We start from the raw sequence: 20,804 nt of genomic DNA, 5'->3' as shown, positions 1-20,804 counted from the left end.
GTCCCAAACTCAGCTGCCCAACATTTCTGCACACTCTTGTTAACAAGAAACAACTTTACAGTACTGCAATACCAGAATTTATTAGTAGGTATCCCATTTTAATCTGTTTACTCTTTGAGCAAGTATGTTGTCTGTGAATCTTCCATACTCTCTTATTATTCCAAAAGGTTAATGTTCTGCTTGTCTTTTGCTTACTGCTTACCTTTTATTCCACAGCAACAGTGAACCAATGTAATGTTGTATGTTACCGTGCTCCCCAAGCAAAGAGAAAGCAGTATATACCCTACAGCAACCACGATATCAGACAGCCTTTAACTGACATAAACACACTGATGAAAACTTTTTTCAACTTAAACAAAAAAGTGAGTCACTTGCAGGTTCTATTTCACGTTTAGACCAGATATTGTATAAAAAAAGAGAACTACAAAAAAGTACGGTAACACAACCAACAAAGCTACTGAAGATTAGAAGAAATTACAATGCAGGAAATCAAGTGCTAACAAAATAATACATTTCAAAGGAGTCCAGACAACTGGACTGAAATGGATGAGCTGTGGTGGGTCAACCACCAATGCTGCTCTATCACTGTTCTCTGCAGCTGGACAGGGAGAGAAAATGCATCAAAAGGATCCTGCGTTGAGATATGGGAAGGGAGGGATCACTCACTAGTTACTGTCACCAGCAAAACATACTTGATTTGGGGAAATTAACTGAATTTATTACCAATTAAATCAGAGCAGAATAATGAGAAATAAAATCAAATCTTAAAAACACCTCCTCCCCTACCTCTCCCTTCCTCCCAGTCTTAATTTTTGTTGAGGAATCCATTCAGGGCTGGTATCTTGGTGAGCTGCTGCAGTGGGAGCCACAGGTTAAGCTCTGGGAGCCCGATGCAGGAGGCTGGGAATTGCCAACCCTGTGCACAACCAAGGGCCTGGGGACCTGTGGCCCAGCCTGGCGACTGGACATCTAAAGACACGGCAGGAGCCAAGGGTTCCAGACTCTCCTGTGCTTAGACTGTGGGAGGATAAAAAGCCCAGTGCGTCCTTTGTTCAGGGTCCCTCCTCAGAGGCACCAACTTGAGCTGTATTTTTTTTTTTTTTTTGCTACTGGACCAAGATTAAATTATTTTAAGGATTGGTTCATCTGAGACTCTGCTGTGAAAACCTGGGGTTGAGCCAGCTCGAAAGCCTGGTGTGACTGTGTGAGTCTGGGGGTGTAGCTGTGAAGGGGCCTCCATCCCAGCTCAGGTGTGCAAGTGTGACTGACAGAGGGGCTCCTGGAGGGACAATCAGGGAAGTTTTTTCAACACTTTATTCCTGATTCTCTCCCTTGTCCCCCCATCGGAGGTGCCAGGCATTGAGGCTGGTTCATCACACATTGACTCTGTCACTTCTTCCTCTTCAGGGGAAGGACTCCTCACACTTCCCTTGTTCCAACATGGGGTCCCTCCCATGAGGGACAGTCCTCCACGAACTTCCTAAAGTGAGTTCTTCCCATAAGCTCCAGTTCTTATAAACTGCTCCAGCATGGGTCCCTTCCTTCTTGTAGTTTCCACAATACACATGTAACCACCTTCTTGCTTCTGTGACTTTACTGAAACCCTATTTTTGTCCTTAGACTTTGCTGCTGCAAAATCTTTTGTAGTCTTATAATTGCAAACAGCCATATGAGGATCCCTCCTTCCCTATTCCTCAATTTTCTCACCTGCTCTCACTTTTTCTCTTGTAATTTATTCCAGCTACATGCTGTATTGTTTTTATTTCCTTCAGGCTTGTACTCTTACACTAGCTTCTTTTCCAGTTATTTCAAGCTTAATTCTCTAGCGTGTCTCCTATCTCTCTCACATCAGCTCCTCTATTATCCCAACCTTTACTAGCTGTTTAAGGATAACTCAGGCAATGACCAATCAAGAGGTTTGAGGTTTTGTAGATTTTTTTCTTTAAATAGTTTTTGTTCACACAATTCAATTCACATGGACTTACTTGCTCTTCAGGGAATTCATTCAACTAAGCTCTGGTGCCTTTGACACATGCTGGTTTCCTCTGTTCAAAGACTTTTGTTTCCTAGAAAGCAAACTAATAATACCCAGCCCAGCATTCTCCCTTCTTTTCCTACTGTCCTTCCAATCCATTATCAGTTTTCTTTGCTGCAACCTTGTAAATGAATAACTCGAATATATCAGAGTGTGTTTAACCTGAAAAAACAAAGGATGCTGTTTTTTAAAAAGTGCATTTGATAAACATGCAGGTTGTTACCATTACCTCGTCTCTGAAAATATAAGCAAGACAAATGATGAAAAGAATGAGTAAGATACATGTTTTACAACTTAATGTGTTTGACATTTGTTGAAATCAGAATTGCATGTGTGGGTACACAAAAGATAGAATAAAATCTGAAGGGGGCAGAAGCAGCTTGCTGTTTAAGAAAAAAAGAAATGCCTAGAAGATGACAGTGTTGTTGTAAGAGGTACATTAAGAACAACTGGATTATTTTGCAAAACAAAGAACAGTGCAATCTAGATCCTGTTGTTAAGGCAGGAAGGCCTTCCTATCCAGGCCAGGATACACTGGTTATTGGTTGGTACACTTGCAGAGATAATCAAGTAAACTTCTAAATACATTACCTGAGAGAAAGGATGGGGAAATCATAGGTTCAATACTTAACTACAAAAGACCAAAAGTTACCAAAGCAAAAAAACCTGTTAGAGATGGCACTGGAAAGCATACTCATGGATATGTCCACAGGGAAGAGACAACTAAACTGAAACTTTGAATGAGCAGGTAATATGAACAGTAACAACTGGATAGGAGGCATCTCCAGGACAGAATCCAAGACTTGCTGATGGCATTCACAGGCAACTATGTTTAGCAGTGATCAGTTTCCTGACAAACCACAAATTATAAAAACATTAATATGTACTACCACCATATACTGATATAGCACCTCACACCTACATCCTAGAGCTTGTAAACCAAGTGCAACAACGGCATCACACGACATAGGACAATTCAGGAAAGGGAAAGCACAAAAATTATGGAAAAGAATGATAAAAAGAAAGTGAACATTAATTAAGAACTTCTAGGTGCAGGATCCTCACTAAATGGTAGAAAAAACTGAGCGACTTATTATGCACATATATATACACACAGTAAACAGTAGATACTACTACTTCCCCCCCCCCATCCACTATGTATCTTAAGCAACAGGCTTCCATCCACACAGTTCCGGGGAAGAAAGCATGAGAGGGCTTTTGTACCCACGAGGACCACTGAGTGAAGAACCATGGAAGAGATGACACCCAGAAAAGACGGTTCGTGGGCATGGGTTATTCAACCACTTCAAATGAAGCAATACCAACAACCAAAGAAATTACGTATTTTAGCCTCTAAAGAAAACTTCTTTTGTTCACTAGCAGTAATTATTCCTCAAACATGTCTTCCCAAATTTTCTCAAAAAGGCATGTGCTGCATCATCCTTCAGTCTGACGTTCATGCAATTTACTAATACCATAGGATTACTTCTGAAGTACCACACAGAAATAACAGACTTGAACACGAGTTATACCTCAATTCAGGCACAAAAGAACAATCTCAAAAGTTAACTTTGAACATCAATACTCATGTTTTCTAATGACTGGTTGCTTGTAAAGTTGTAGGAAACAGGTGAAAAGATATCCCTTTAGGAATGAACAAAAATGGACATCAAAGACTGAACTTTTCTCCCCTGCAGTTGTCAGGTATTTTTCTTAAAGTGATAGCAATAATGTTATGATAGCTGAGATTAGTGGGCACCTGAAAACTCCTTTTTAAAGGTCTCCAATAAATTGTTACTGTAAAATGGTACTATTTTTCTTACAGAATAACTCTCACAGTAAGATCATTATCTCAGCAGTACTGAGACTTGCCTCTGGACCAAACATCCCTTCCCAGTCCCTGTACCTCAGGCTATAAGCATTTAAATCATGAGAGATGGGGAAGTTACAGTACTCAGAGGTCACAAGCTTATGGCCTTTATACTACTCAGCATTCAAATGAGGGACTAAATTCCTGAGGGCCTTTTGTCAGGCAGTTGAAAAACCACCCTATGGACTACTATAGGCAACAGAGATGTCTCACAGGTTATGAGACAGTTTTACCTTAATTCACTCACTTATTCAATGGAAAGAAATGGATTGTGAGTTGCTGTCTGGACTGAAAGCTCCTAGGACAAACACAGGGCCCCACTGAAATTTGTAATGATGGAAATTATACCCTCCAATATTGAATAATGAACAAAGATAGTGTTAAAAAGTATCCAAAACTTCATGTCTTGGCAAGTGATCAGCTCAAAAACACTTTAGTCTTTCAAAATCTAAAACCACTTTGATATCAATAGCAGCATCATGCACAAAGTGAAGCTGAAGGCAGAAACAATACAATGCATATACTTTCAACAGCTTCAGAGTTAAGAGAATTTGCTTTTATTAAGCAGTATTATGTTACTTTGCAAATATTTTTAAGTTATAAACCGTAATAGAAGAATTTTCCAATGTAGGGATAGGATAACACTATTAATACAATTTTTGTTAAGCTTTGGGAAAGGTTTTGATGCTGTCCTCTGTCTCTACCTGTTGGCAGAGATCCCAGGAGCCACGCGTGCAATAGAATTAGGAGTCAAGAATATATTTTTGGACTCCACTGCAAAAATGTGTCATTCTCAATCAAGAAGCAAAAAGAAAAAACTTGCCCAAATCCTCAATTTACTTCCTTTCATTTACACATCCATGAAACATTTATGTTTGAGCTCAGGAAATCAACAAAATATTCTCAAAGCAAAAACCCACAGCACTGAAGCGTGGTTCAATTTATTTCTCCTGGCAAATAGTATTGTGAACTAGCAAAGTTCAGCCTGAACAGAATCCTCCCCAACAAAGCTGCTGGTTATGAAAAGAGCTACTTGGAACAGCAGTTGAGCATGTATCAGATATTTAGCTTTGGCATCTAGACTTAATTTTTGCCACAGTCTTTCTTCATGCACAAACCCCATATATGCAGCCAAAATGTCCAATCATAACCTTCTTGCTTACTGCATTGAAGAGACACCTAACAAGTTTGACGTAACACACACTTAATAATGAGGTTTTCACTGATTTTCCTCCTCAGGAATTTTAGTGGCATGTTTTAGAAAAGGTTAATTTTTTCTGTATTACTTTTACCAGAAAGCTTCCAATTTTCTTATCTGTGCCTTCTGTTCTGAGCTAAGCAACATCTGAACTCATTATTTTTATTTGACATTTATTACCTTCTTAAATACTGTCATACTTAATTCCACCACTACTAGACTCTGATAGAACTAAGCACTTTCAGCCGTGCAAGAAGAATATCAAACAATTTTGAAATAGGTTCCTTGCCATAAAATATCAGTAACAGCCCCCAAAACCCATCTCCAGAAGCTTCTGACATTTTTAATAGTTTTTATTTAACCCAAGCAAAGGTAAGAAAACATGAAGCTACTAAAACTAAATTTCAGTTTTATTTTTCTACCCTGTTTAAATGAGGATTGACAGTGTAGAGCAATGTGAACAATATCTAAGGACAAAGAGAGAAACTGAAATTCAAATCCAGGGAAGATGCTCAGGGCAAAAAATAAAAATCAAACCTGTTTGAAGACTCAGTATTAGGTTTCAATGAAACAGCCTGAATTTGACACTTTAATAAATCCATCCACTTGGGATTGTAGCTAGAAAAAGGTGCCCTATAAAGAAGCCAAACCTCACATTCAAGGAGCTTGGAAGTTAAATAAAAAGATCATGGAACTCACATGCTGCAGCAAACAACAACCCAAGGTACCCATTACGTCCCAGGAAGATCCACTTTTATAGGGCTGAAGACAATAACGTTTAGATAAATTAAACAAATCCCCAGTGATTTGGAACATTCCTCAAAAGAGTTGGAGAGCTAAGACTCAAGAAACAAATGGAGGATGTTCAAATACAGGACGAAGATTAACACAATAAATTGAACAGAGAGCACTGTAAGAAAAAAATAACTAAGCTGTGGGTCCCGCAAGACAAACGGAAAGATACCAAAGTGCCTCGGGATAGTGAACAGTGTAACAAAATCCCATCCCATCCCATCTGGCCATCTGAAGCAACCAGTGGTGACCACTCCTGTCTAAACTACACAAGCAACTCTAAATATGGAGTAAAAAGAAAAGAAATTATTTAGTAAAACAATCTCTATTTTCTATGCATTCTAGAATAAACATGACCAAAACGGCCACGTCTTGGAGAGTACTGAAACTCCTGCAGCAGTTTAAAAGCCAACAGCTTCTGTATTTTGATTGTAATGAAAACAAAGTGTCACCATACGTTAACAGGACTCAATAAGAGACAAATATCAAAGTAGATGGTCTCATCTGAGGTAAAAGTGACCAGAAATCAGGATGGAAAGATATGGCAGTCACAGTTCCTCAGAATTTGAGGAAAAACAGAGTTGAGCAAAACCCATAAATAATGTGGTTTCACATAAAACAGGAACTCCTACTGCCAGTGTTACTAAGGAGAAGAACAATTATCTAAAGATGGCTGGCGGAATAAATTTTTACCTGCTATATTAAGGTAAAACATGAAGGGCAAACACTTTATGGACTGTGGGCAAAACCCTGGGTAGAAAACAAGAATTTTGTTCCAGTCCCCAAGACTGCAATTTTTAAAAATATGCTAAAAGGCATGACCATGACTGCAGATTATGAAACGTCCATTAAAATTTATCAAACCAATATTTGCACTGAGGAAACCACTAAGGCTTGTAGCCTGTGTCAAAAATAAAATCAAACAGAAGGAAAACACTCACCATTGTCATAAGAAAAATCATGTCTCTGGAATGCTATGGGCAAAATTTTTATTATGTTGGTTGGGAAAGTGGGAAAGGCACAAGAGAAATCAAACCATAAAGCTGTAAGACTGTTGTGGGTGGTTTTTTCCTAGATGAATGTTCTCCCCCTTTCCTAAAATAACCTAATGAGAAGATGCTATGTATAATATAATCCTGTATATCAATTTTATTAGTTTATTAATCTGCTGTATATGACATAAGATGTTCTGTAGTAGTCCATAGTTCAGTGTTTTTTTGATATATATGGAAGTATGGCTTAAGATGGATTTCAAATAGTATCCCCAACTTAAAAATGTGAAAAAATAATGTTAAAATAAAAGTATGCCTTAAAATGGTTCTGGAGTTTGATTCTGAACTACTCTTAAAGAATGGTACAAATCATGAAGAAAATGTCAACAAAAATTCACATCGCCTGAAACTAATGCAGAAAATTATCTCCCAGCATATTAATTTATATAAGGGAAGTGACCAAATTTATATAAAGAGAAGTGACCAAATACCAAAGTCTGACTGGAAACGCCAGATGTACTCGGTATTTCATTTAAATCAAACTGCTGAAGTCCATCCTTGAGCCCCAGTTCTGATCTTCATCCAGCTGCATGCTAGGTCAAGCCTACAACATAGCAATGCTTCTATCAGGAATCCTGGTTTTCTTGAGAAACAGAAGCATGGGAGAGGGTTAGGGTTACAGGGAAGAGAGTAGCACTGTACTCCAACAAGCGGGCTACCTCGTAAAACCAGAGGAAATCAGACTATGGTGCTCACCCTGAACTACACCTGCCCCACAAACAAGATGCAAGCAGCACATCAACGCACGAGGCAATGCACACGCCAATGCAAACAACAGGAAGACAAACATTTCACCTCTAATTTCAGTAAGGTCACACATTTTGTGCCTCTGACAGCTACAATAGAGTCTGCTGCAGGGGTAATAACCTTATCATATATTGCATGGCATTGTATCTTTTCCTAATTTTCACTTCACTTTTTCATTTTAAACCAGTGTATGGACCTGAATTATCCTTTACTGAGTAATATCACAAGTGCTAAAGCTTCCCAGAAAAGCCTTCCAATAAATAAATTGTAACATAGCCTTCCAGTGTCTTACAAAATGTGTATATATATTTTTAAATCACATATTTATTAAGATGGGAAACTGAATGTTAATTCAAACTTAAATGATCCAATTCGAATCATTCAATTGTCGTCTTTTACCATGAAAGCCAGTAAGATGCAAAATCCAACATTATAGCAAAACAATTTTACCTCAGAATTATCAATCAAGACTACTTTTTTAATCCACTGCTTCATGAAATCTTTTTACTGTCGTTCAAAGTTGTTTTTATCCTTTCCAAACATTTTGTTTCAGTTTATGGATAGCACAGCAGTGAGTTTACAAAACACAGGACAGTTGGCTGCAAATCAGTGCTCACATCACTGTGAGGGCTGCTGCTCTCTGATCTCCTGCAGACTCCACAATTGAACACTTCCTCAATATAATCTTGGCACATCTGAACTCTCTTCTGTGAAATTCCATAAGGCTGAATAAAATGTCCACCATCATAATCTCATCTTTGGCCCAAGAACTTAGTGAGTTGTAGCTAATATAAATAAAAGTCCAAGTTCAGAGCTCCTAACATTAATACACTCCATTCCAACGTTTGAAGATTGTTATGAAAAGAAAGAAGGGAACTCCATATCTAAAACTTCAATCTGTTCAATCTTAGAATCCTACCTTTTAAGATAAAAAGCATAAGTAAATTATCAACTGGCAAACCACAGTGTTCCAAAAGGATTGTAAATATTACTAACATGGAAGATCTCAGTTGCTGTTTAGTATAAAATTGGGAGAATCGTTGCGAAATAGATTGTTGTGTTTAATTACTGAATAATTTAACACATATATATGGATCACAGACACCTACACAGTGTCTCTCTGAACACATGAAATACAACAGTATCAAAACTATGTAATTCTTAACAGAAGCTTTTCAGAAAGAGTTGAATTTATTTTTATTTTTTCTTAGATAAACCAACAGCATCTTCAAATGCTTACTATACTACTTTTAGCTATCCATTTTAACTGAATAGAACTTAACTAAAAGCTTCCGAAGTCCTCATTAAATGCTGAATATTTTATGCTTTCATCAGTTGCTTAGACCTAAGGTAACTGAATATTTTTCACCTGTTAAATTTGTATTTTCTTCACTTATTTCATTTTCTTCTCTATGTCTGTTTCTCAACTGATACTCCCTTTTCTACTTCCCCTACAATCTTCCCATTATTTTGGTCTCCTTTTTATACCCTTCCTCCATTTTCTCTTCCCTTTTCCCCATTCTTCCTTCTAACTCCTTTTTCACCATTAAAAAAAACCCCCAACCTCTAAATAAAGGCTGTGAGAAGGGACAGAGTTGAAATATCAAGAACCAGAAAGCTGCCAGCAAAATTTCACAGCAGCTTCTAATTATTTTATATTTGTCTTCAAATGAGGACATCTTAAGTGTTTGGATGGATGCAGAATCACATCAAGTTCCTGCTTGGTGTCAAAACCAAGCTGCTCCATTTCTACTTTATGCTTCTACTTTATGAAAACATCTCCTTCCACTTCTACTATAAGAAGCACTTGGACAGCTTACAGTACAAACATTCCTTTAAAAACGCATTGTAATCAAAATATTTCTAGCAAAAACTTAGTCCTATCTTCCCCCTTGCATCTGACATATCATTTCAGATTATTCATACATTTTGGAGCAGCAAGAGACTTTTCGTGCTGAACAGATGGTTTGTGTGTTTTAACAAGCTGGTACTGCATGAACATCTTTTTGTCATGCACAGCTCAACTACTGTATATCCAGGCTAGTCTTCAGAAAAAGAAGAGTAACAAAATAGGTAACACAAACACCTGTTTTCCCACGTTCACTGCTGACCTCGGATCCCTTTGACACAGATGAGTAAAACCCTTCTTACAGACTTATGCACAACCTGATCTGTTGGTGTTCACACTAAACCATTTGCAGCAAGTAAAGAAAAAAACAACCACTTCTGTAACAGCAGCAACAGCGTCTGGACAACCCCTAACAAATCAAAGAGAATCAGGACATTCTGGAATATTGTATTTACAAAGACAGAATGATCTTGTTAAATAGGATCAGGAAAAGGAGTCCATGCAATGTAAGAACCAAGTGTGGAGGATTACCCGCCAATGGCTTTCGAGCATAGTAATAAACTGATATCATTCATATATTTACTTGGATCTACAAGTATGAGGAGGATGTTATTTCAAATTTTACAGTGGGCTAAATCCTCCTACTTTGCATACATGCATTAGTGAAATAATTGCAAATCTGTATCTGTGCAAAAGCTAAAGCTATTAGATAGCTCTACAGACCTATCGAGACACCAGGATAATAAGCATCATTTACCAAAACTAATTCTCCATTTTCTTGCTGAACAGCTATCTGAAGACAGGAAGGAGAAAGGTCTCTTGGAATTTATTTTATCAGTCCTTTATTTGCCCTTCAAACAACAAAAGAAGAGACAGTAATTCACTTAAATTTGGTGCTGCTCCTTTCAGGAGAACTGAAGAAAAATCAGTTTTAGTTAAAATGGGAAAGTCAGGGAACCAGCTCCATTGCTGCAGCAAATCAGTGTGGTCCTAAGTATTTAGGAAAAACAAAGTCTCACTCGTTCCCCAGCTAGAGCTCACACTGACCTCAGAGCAATTCCTGACAACACCAAAAGGTTCTTTCCACAATCTCAAAAAAGACAAAATGCAACAAACAAGTTTGCTTAGAAATAATTATAAAAATCAGCAATATCAGCGTACATTAGTAGAAACACAGACATAAAAATTTACATTGTGAGAGGTAAGTTAACTTAATTTTTCAATACCCAAAAGCCATTTTAAAGCACACACACAGTCCCTAATTTCATGGCAAGTTCTCTAACTTTAGGTATTTGAAAGAGATCTTTGAAACATACACTTAAATCCCAGGGAACATTAAACTAGGGGATTTGTTTTCTTTCTCCAGTGCTCAAACCGCTTAGAAAAACTATTTTTCCTTGATTTGCAGCACTGCTCTTTGGAAGTTGACTGATTATGAGCCAGGGGCTTTGATCCCTACTTTTGCTTTTACTGAAGACACACCTGCCTTTACCAGTTAGCAAAGCTAAAATGCTTTAACTATAAAACAAATAGAAGTTTTTTTCCAGATCCAAAGCAGAGCAAAAAGGTGGAATGCAGGTTTTATTAAATCTAGACTAGCATGCAGTATTGCTTTTTCTAATAGTTACACTGATTGCCAGAACTCAAATTATTTTATTCATCAAAAGCTTTTGACTTTTTTTATATCTATCAGTGTAACCCTTACAGTAAGAGATAGATGCTAGAGTATCTGATGAGCACTTCAGCAGGTGCAGAGAAATTCTAAAACAGCAGTGACCTGCCCTGTGTCTTTCAGCCTTTGCATCATGCTAACCCAAGAACAGTAAACAGGAATGCCGACTGCAAGCAGAGCATTTGAAGTTTTTAAGATGTCTTTGGTTGTATCATATGCAGCCATGTATGACAATCAAAAATTTTTACCATCTTAATTAAGTGTGGATGATCTTCAATATTGCCATATTAGCATTATTAGAAGTCCTGCTTGGTAATTTTTTCAGTATTGAAACTAAAAAATTCCCTTTTAACAGTAAAGGTTGTGAAATCAGGAACAGGCATATGTTATTTCAGGAGGGGTTTTTTGGGGGGAGTGGGGGAGTTGGGGGTTTTTAATCTGCTGAAAGTCTTGAATAATTCTTCTAGTTTTTATTAGTTTCAGCCCTTTTAGGATAAAGAAAGAGCTGTACTCATTTCCAGCAGAATTCTAATTAAAATATGACAGGATTTACAGAGGGCTGTAATAACCAGGATTCTTTTTGCCTGCAAATGTAAAAAAGAAAAATTTTGTACTAAAAATAATAATACATATTTCCTATGAAGCTCTTTTCATGTCAAGATCTCAAATATTAGAATGAAATTCAGCATCAGTCTTCATCTTACAGATGGGAGTTTTAGAATGTGTTCATTGAAGGTATATTGTACAAGCCAAAACTCCATGTACTATGCACGTCAGATCTTTACACGATTATTAAGGTTTTCCATTTTTCTGGTCAGACTGCACAATCTTACTTGTTTACACAGCCAAAGATTACACTGCAGCATCAGTAAAGTTTCATACTTTATACACTTGATTTTAAAAACTGTCTGCTTCCTTGCTTATTCTGATGTAGTGCACTGATTCCCACCCAAGGACTGAAAAATGCAAGGTGAAGAAAAGATGAACGCACACCTTCACAGTGCTTGCAGGATCCACCTGCAAACCAGCCTTTTTTTTCCTTATCGTGTATGCTTTCTAAACACCTCAAATCCTTATGAAAACACTCTTCCTACTATTTATTCTCAAAATATTTTAAAGACAAATGTATATTCTAAAATCAGTGACAACACTGAATTTTCCTTCACATTCAGCAGTCTGTTGGAGAAAAGAGATTTAAATGGAAACAGTTAAAAACTGCATGTTTTTGAAAAGGCACTCTTACCCCGAACTGAGGTGCCAGGTGACTGCAGTGACCCTGCCGATCCAGAAAAGCAGCATGTGTAGCCTACAGTACAGCTGCAAGGCACAGGAAGGTGTAATGTATTCCTGTTTTAATAAAACCTGGAGAGGAACTACCAAACAGCAGCTACATTTATGCCTTCTAAAGTAAGGCCCAAGATATCTCACACTTTGAGCTTGAAACCTGTGTCCTTGTGTCATGGAGGAACTGTTTAACTCTCATGGCACTGCTTTGGTGGGCTAGGCAGATGTTTTACCTTTATTAGAAGACTCATGCATGGGTCACTGCTGATAATACCAGATTTTATAGACAACTAAATAGCCCAGCATGGTCCAGCAAATCTGGTTGTCAGTATATATTGTCTGCATATTGCCTAAATGTGAGAAGTATACATCCAATGAGAAGAATTTGATTTATCTGTTGGACCAGACTAACCCTCTCCCAGAAGGTGCCAGGATATGAAGCTCTATTTTGGCATGTGGAGCCCAATCATGCCACCTCCTGGTTAGGAATGGCCACTCTATTCTACACATTACACAGGTGTTCCGTGCCTAGGAAGTTAACAGTTGACTGGAATTTTCTACTCAGCTTTCCAGGTATTCTGCCTTCTCTTGGTACTAACTACAAATATTAACAATTTTCCAAATTCTTGAATTTAAAAATGTCTACTTTGAGGTAGAGAGGAAGAGATCGACAGTTATAGCAGTTGCACCTTGAATGTATATATACACCAAGGAGACTAAATATGACATACATTTACTTAAAGAATTCCCAGGACAAGTAAAAAATACTCTTCTCCTTCAAGGAACACATTCATGCTGCCAAAAAAACAGCACTTGGTTGATGAGGCTCTGGCCATCCAGATAAGCCTCAGCAAATGGCTTTGACCTTCCCTTGAACAATTGGCACTAAATTCTGCTATTTGCAGAATTGCAACTTTAGCAGCTCCACTGATTCAAACAGCACTCTTTAAAGAGCAAAGCACCTTTTATTTTAAACCAGGGTATCAGAATCTAACCTTCAATTACTGCACTCATTGTTGCCTCTTTGCAAAACAATTTACTGTGTTTCAAAGTACATGTTTTCTAAGATCACAGATCAAATAGTCCTAACTTGCTTCAGATGTCTGAAAGAGAATTTTGTTATTTTTATTTTTTAAAATCACATCTATAATTTCTTTTTTCTCTCCTCTGAAGCAAGCCTGCCTTTTATGACTAAAACGCTGGGGTCAATATAAACATAACAGTTGCTTTGTTATACTCATTCTAACATTTTGTAGTATTTTGTTTTCCATAAATCTGGTTATCACTTGGGCTTCATCTCCATTACATTGCAAGGCAAAAGTATTACTAGAGTTATGAACACAACATGGTGTCGTACCATGACAAAAATATTCAGCTTTAAAACAACAAAAAGCAAAACTCAGTTCTAATACCTGCAGTATATTCTATCAATTTTCATGATTACAAACCTATTCGCTATACCAGTCAGTAGATTATATTTGTATTACAAGGACTGCCTGATGGCCCACTAATGGCAACAGAAAAATTCCCATTAACTTTAGTTAACTTTGAACCAAGTCCATAATGCCTAGCACATCATTACTTTGTAGAAATCATAAGTATCTTGTATTCATCTAGAGTTCGCACTTTTTATTGAAAAGGCTCCAAATGATCAATAAAAATCTAGTTTCTAATGAAACCAAGATACTTAAAATACATGCTCTGAATATTAGCATGCTTCCTGAGTCAATCTACCAGGAATTTACAGCACATTTCTTGAGACAGCAAAGCAAACAATGATTAATACCAACTATTTTGTGAATCCAGATTTCTTCTCACCTGATGTAAACATCAGGAAAAAAAGAAACAGTAAGCAGAAGAGTGACCACTCACAGATTAATATTAATGCATGAATTTATGCTAACATTTTACATTAATCTTATTTTAGTCCAAAGGCTTGTTGAGACAAGTAAACTCATACATTTGCAAGCATATTTTCACAAGTAGTTTTCAATGAAAAAAATTATAAAAATTAAAAAGTATCAGAGGCCTGATTTTAGCAGGTCATACGCTTTATCAACAACCTTTCACATCTAGGGCTAAGGATATGGTTGTTAGATTCTGTATTTCCAAGACAAATAATTTTCATATAGCAACCTAATTATCATCCCAGGTTTTTAACAGAAACACACGCTCATGAACTAAAGTTGCATTCCTATATGAAAAGAAAATCCATCTCCAGTAATCCAAAGAAACCCCAAACCCACACATACCAGTATATTAGTTGAAATCCTGAATATAAGACAGAATGAATTTGCATTATGTCAACAGTTTTCTACTAGCTATAACAACTACTGCAGGCTTGTATGAAAGACTGTACTAATGCTCACAAAGTGCAAAGGCTAATCTTTTGAATAATCATGTCCCATCCTACAAGAAGCCTGTATGGGGATGATAGCTGAGCTATATGAATCTAATTTACACCACTTGGAGGTTTAACAAACTCATGCTATGCCACATGGAATGATCTAGGGACTTAACTCAAGATTAAAGTTAAAGGCCTGATTCTCATGGCCTTCAGAATGCGAGCTGGAATTCTGAGGTCAATTGCACTGTCATTATAGAGAGAGAAATTAGCTACCTCATTACCCAAGTAATGCTGATATTTCCATTGGGAGAGATGCTCTTACTTTGGCCAGCTCTTTCCAATAGGTCTTTTTCCTTTATGTTTATATTACAAAACACGGAGCTGGCTTTAAGAATACACTATGCAAGATATTCCAAAGCGACACATATATAAATAAACACACACACATATATATATATACACACACATACATAATTTGCTTTACACCAAAAATATATAGACAATTAGCTGACACTTTAGCTTATTAAATACAATGCTGATATAAAACCAGTTTTGAACTACCAAACAGTTCCAGCTGGTTGTATCTTTTTATGTCATCCACACCTTCACAGCTAAAGTCACACACTTATTTTTATATTCATAATCACAGACATCTTACACAAAGCAACAAATATTTACATACATGCAAAAGTAACACACATAAGCAGCTCATTTTCTTCCATGGTAGGAAGCAGTACCAGAACAGAGAGGCTCTCAGTTTTCCCCAGAGCTCTAGAGTGTGCTGCATTATAAGCATAAGTTGGGTACAAAAGGCACTGCTCAAAAACTGCTCTTCACTTTTGACATTTTTTATCTGACCAAGCATTACCCAAGCTCATACATTCATCAGGACATCATCTGACTAGAAGCAGAACAATCTTACCTGAGAAAAGAACTACTGGTAACCAGTTTACAATAAAATAGTTTAAAACTATACATGAAACAGGGACACTCTTCCAGCTCTTATAACAGCCTAGTACACAAAATAGTTCCCTTGATAACAGAAAAGCCCTTTACAACAGATGGAAATTAGCCTATTCTTTAGAGTTCAACTACCTATTTTAATTAAAAGGTATTAAATTTTCATTACTGACTGGATTATATTATCAGAATACAGATGTTCAGTGCATTTTGCAAAAGTTTGAAAAAACTTAGGCTGAGGAAAGCATCACCAGTCACTCACAAGTTCTTCTAATAGATGACTTACAAATGACTTTTCCATTTCTAATAGTGCAACAATCATGTAGGATCTACTTCTGTATGAAACAGGTAATGACCCATGGGGAAATAAAGTATCTTCTGATTAAGGCACTCGATTAGCCATTTAGAGACTAGGTTCATTGTCAGAATCCAACAGATTCCCTCAGTGATTTTCAAAGAAATTGGTTTTTGCCTCCACATCTTGTATCTATCTAAGCAGCACTAGTACCTTTTTACTCACCTTTCTTTATATTGCTTGCTAAGTATGCAAATTCTCTGCCACAGGAAATGTCCCTTTTCTGGGGGTTTCACCACACCCAGGTAAGGACTAAAGTAAGTGATTTGTAGTCATCCCTCACTGGTGAGGGATAAATAGCTACTGATTCAAGTATACATCTGACACAGGTCAACCTGTAGGACACAGACCTATATCTTAAAAACATAAGTAATTTGTTGGTTTTAATATTGGTTAAGTACACCAAAACACACAAACAAAAAAACCATGCAACAGAATCAAGCAAACAAAAGAAATTATTGGGGAAAAATGGGTGGTCTTATCTTTACAAATAAATTCACTATCACAAATCAGAAGCATTTTTCTGGAATATTTATCGCTTGTGTGCCCTTCTGCGGTTTCACATAGCAGCACAACTGTTCTCAACTTCAGGTTTTAGCAGCCAACATGAAACAACACAGCACTTTAAAGTCAGAGTGAATGCTTGAGGCTCTGGACTCCAAAACAAATCTACACTTACGCATTTTATACAAAATGTACAAAATGTGGCAATCAAAAATGCTTAGGGCACCATAAAAATAACACCTGGCTGGCATCGTTACGGATGTAGCTGATTGCACATTACATGCTAAAGAACAGAAACCCAGAGTCTCAAAACAATGTTACATCATGGATATAATTCACTAGAAATTATTCACTGCTCCAGAGATCCATGCACCACCATCCCATTTTCTTCTGGCACCCAAAAAAAAAAATTCTGCCAATTTTATAAATTTCTATTTACATCCAGCAGCAGTGCATTAATTCTCATTTTCTTAAGTATTTACACTCTTACCTTGGTTAAGTGTTTTAACAGTCATCGTATGTTAGACTCTACAACAAATCTCTCGAAAGCTTGACAGATGGTGTTTTGAAGGATAATGCCAGGTACCTGGTGTGAATCTGACATTAGCATTCTCTCAGACAACTCACCTTCATCTTTTAAAAAATTCAGTGAAATAATACATAGTCCTCTTTATGCTAAGAAGGAATGAGAAAACTATTCATTTTTTCAATCACACAGTTGCTCAAAATGCAACTTCTGCATGAACTTGATGCCTAAAAAATTTTTATTTTCCTTTTTTTTACTTTTCTTTGCATACTTTTGGTTTTGTCCTTCCTGCAACGTTCTCCTTTCCCAGACACGCACGCACACTCTCAGTGGATACTTCCCCCCTCTGGGAAAAGATCGAATTGCAAGGTGCAAAAAATACATTCCTCTAAGAAATAAGGACTTTGTTTATGGTATGATTATTAGAAAAACAACTGTAAAAAGCAGCATGGCTGCCTCTTTAGCAGCAAGGCAGCTATGACAAAAGGGTACTTCATGGGTCTGTATTCCTACCTAAATTCAGTATGAATTTCAGAGCTATCAAACAGGAGCTATCAAACAGAAGCACTCCAACAAAACCTGGACTCAGTATCTTCACTCACAATCAATAGAACGTACATTAGGGAAAGACAATATAAAAACTGCTGACAGAGGAAAAACACTTATGGCTTAGCATGGTAAGTTTGAATTAGTTATTATTTTCCTTAAGTCATAAACAGAACGTGAGAAATTATTTGCCACCTCTGAATGTGAGTTCATTTGAATGTGTGACTCTCAAGGGCCTGACCATATATTTCTTTGCTTTAGTCTCATTTAAGAGCTTGATAGGTTGTCTTGATTTATGCATCATTCTTTACTACTTCTTCTCAACATTAGGTTCCAACTTTAACATGGTTTTTTAAAAAGACTATTATAAATCTAAGAAGAAAAACCTGTGTAAGAGGAACTTAATGGATTACACTTCGGCAAAAGTTGAAATTCCGTGCCACGAGGCCTTCACTCAACCACTAGATTGAGCAGTTATTAAAAGAGAGACTAAATTATAAACTTTTTAAAAAAACCTCTAGCTGAGGTCCAACTAAACCTGTAGTCAAACTAAAGCAAGGAAAGCACGTCCAATTACACTGAGTAACAAAATGTATAACCAGTGTATTCTGATCCCCGCACAAAACCAAGAGGAAATCATCATGTCCTGGATGAAACTGTCATGAAGCTGATAAGCCATATCCAATCAATGTCTGACATCGCGCAGACGACTAACAAAGCGTCGCCCTAACGGCATAATAGTAATACCATATAAACCTTATTACTTCAGCGTGGAAAACAGGATATAACGAGTGTAATGAGACGCCAGCATCTGTCTTTGTGTAAGTGAGCCCGGGAACCAGCCGCGGCAGAGCCGGCGCACGACGAGCGAGCGCGGGCGGCGGGGAGCAGGGCACTCGCTGCTGCCGCCGGGGGCTGCTGCCGGACGGGTCCCCCGGCGCGGGCTCCGGGTCGGCTCCGGGCGCCCGAGCCCCCGAACCGCCGCCGCCCCCGCCCACGCGCGGCCAGGTCCCGCCTCGGGCCGCTCCACCGCCCGCCCGCCCGCCCGGAGACCCGAGTTCGCCCCGTGTCGCCCGGCCGGGGCCCGCCGAGCGCCGACCCCGAAAAGCGCCCCGGCCGGGGGAGCGCGGAGCGGAGCCTCACCGTCTTCCAGGAGGCGCATCGCGTGAACAAAGCAGGGATCCAGGCTGTCCTTCTCGGCCATCAGCTCGGGCAGGTACTTGTCCTGCTCCATCGCCGCGGGCACGCCGGGCGGGCTGCGCGGGATCTCGGTCTCGCCGCTCCGCGCCCTCGGCCGCCCGCTCGCCGGTGGCCGCGCCGGGGCCGCCCCGCAGGTGCCGCCGCCCCTCCCGCGGCGGGCGCTGCCCCGGCCCCGCCTCCGCCTTCCCCTCGCGCCGCGCGGGGGCGGGCACGTGCGCGGGTCGCCGCGCGCCGCTGCTCGCGCGCCTTCACCCCCACGCGCCGCTTCCTCCCGCCACTGAGCGACCCTCGGCCCCCGCCGGCCTTAAGTGGGGAGGCGGAGCCAGCCGGGCCGCGCCCCCCCGCTCCCATTGGCGGCTACGCCCCGCCGGGCGGGGGACTCGCCGCGCCATTGGCTGCCGCCGGGCGGGAGGGCCGCGGGCGGCGCGGCCGGGCCGGGCCGCGGGGCGTGCGTGCCGGTGTGTGCGCGCGCGCGCGGCTGTGTCGTGGTTTACCGCTGATGTTCCCTAATTTATTGCTCCCACTGAAAAAACGCTGCCACTTGCTCCCCCCACCCTTTTTCCCCTTCTCCGTGGCAGGCTACAGAGGAGAATTGGAGGAATCGAAGGTAAAGATCACGAGTTGGGATAAGAACAATTTACTGGAAACAGCAATGAGATAAGAAAATGAACAATAACAGCAACGATATTAATAACAAAAGTGTACGAGAGAGGCAAATGATTCTCATGCAAAACGCTCAGAATCGGGGTTGCCCCACCGCTCCCACCCCGCACTTACTGGACCAGAAGGAACCCCTTCTCACGGGATGAGACTCCCTTCCCCACAACCCCAGTCCTGGCAATGACCTGAGAGGATGGCAGAACAACCTCTGGGCCCTGGCCATGCCTTCTCTGGCTACTGCAAAAATTAACTCTGTCCAGGCAGGAACCAGGACAGTCTCTGTGTCTATCTGTGTGTTCATGTCCAAGCGTGTGTGTGTGTGTGCCTGTGTCTGTGTGCAGCCGTGTCTGTCTGCCCGTTTCTGTGGGAGCGCGTGTGTCCGTGTGTGTGTGAAACTATGTGAGGGGACTGCGCGGGAGAGGCTGCGCTGCGGTGCTTTGTGTATGTCTGGGGGAATCTGTGCCCCGGTGCCCGTTGTCCACGCGTGTCTCAGCGCGCCTGTGCCGCCGGTGTCGCTGCCTGGCTTATCTCCTGGCAGCCAGCGCGATGCGGCCGCGGCCCGGCACGTGTGGCCCCGGCCATGTCCCTACGCGCGGCCGCGGCTCTGTGCCCGCCCTGACTCCGCGCCGCCCGCTCGGTGCCCCGCCCGCCTGCCCGCCCCGCCTCGCCCCGCGCCGCCCGCCGGGCGCTGTCCGCGGTGCTGAAGCCGGGAGGCGGCGGCTCCGAAGCCGGGAGGCGGAGGCGCTGCCCGGCTCTCCCGGCGCCGCTCTCTTCCCTCCCGCCCCGGCGCCCTGAGCAGCCCGCAGTGCCTCCCCCGAGCTCCGCCGCGGTCCCCGGGCTGCTCGGCCCTCCGAGGTCCGGGGAGACGCCCCGCTAAAGCGGTGATGCACCGGCAGCGTGGTCGTGCCGGAGCTGCCAGACAGCTTCTCCCCTGAGGATGTGATCAGAGCATCAGCGACCGGGCACCGCTGCTCACAGACCGCGCCGAAAATGTCTGCTCGTGCCTGCTGCGCACAGCTGGAGAGGGCGCAGCAGGGGCCCGGAGGTCCTGTGGGGAAGGGGCGATCTCTGTCGAGGAATACCGTCCTGCTGCTCCAGGAGCTGCTCTCTGCAGCTCCCACGGCCCCGCCTGACAGAATTACAGCTTTTATGCAATTAAAGTGTCTACAGCTGGGGTAAATAAAATTGATTTTAATTAGAATTTAAC

At 40.6% G+C, this 20,804-nt stretch overlaps 1 protein-coding gene across 6 annotated transcripts in view; it reads right to left on the bottom strand.

Annotated features, from left to right (window-relative positions):
• KHDRBS2 (KH RNA binding domain containing, signal transduction associated 2) overlaps positions 1-19,023 on the bottom strand; it is a 318,282-nt gene extending 299,259 nt beyond the window's left edge. For all 6 annotated transcript variants that reach the window (XM_069011368.1, XM_069011376.1, XM_069011370.1 and 3 more), the window contains exon 1: positions 18,881-19,023. In XM_069011368.1, the coding sequence (XP_068867469.1) occupies positions 18,881-18,971 (91 nt within the window). In that variant the 5' untranslated portion in view covers positions 18,972-19,023. The remainder of the gene's footprint in view (positions 1-18,880) is intronic.
• Positions 19,024-20,804: the final 1,781 nt, after the last annotated feature.

The sequence above is a fragment of the Aphelocoma coerulescens genome, chromosome 3, assembly GCF_041296385.1.
Source record: "Aphelocoma coerulescens isolate FSJ_1873_10779 chromosome 3, UR_Acoe_1.0, whole genome shotgun sequence".
Lineage (NCBI taxonomy): Eukaryota > Metazoa > Chordata > Aves > Passeriformes > Corvidae > Aphelocoma > Aphelocoma coerulescens.
Note: the sequence above shows the minus strand (reverse complement) of the source record. Positions and strands in the feature narration are given on the sequence as shown.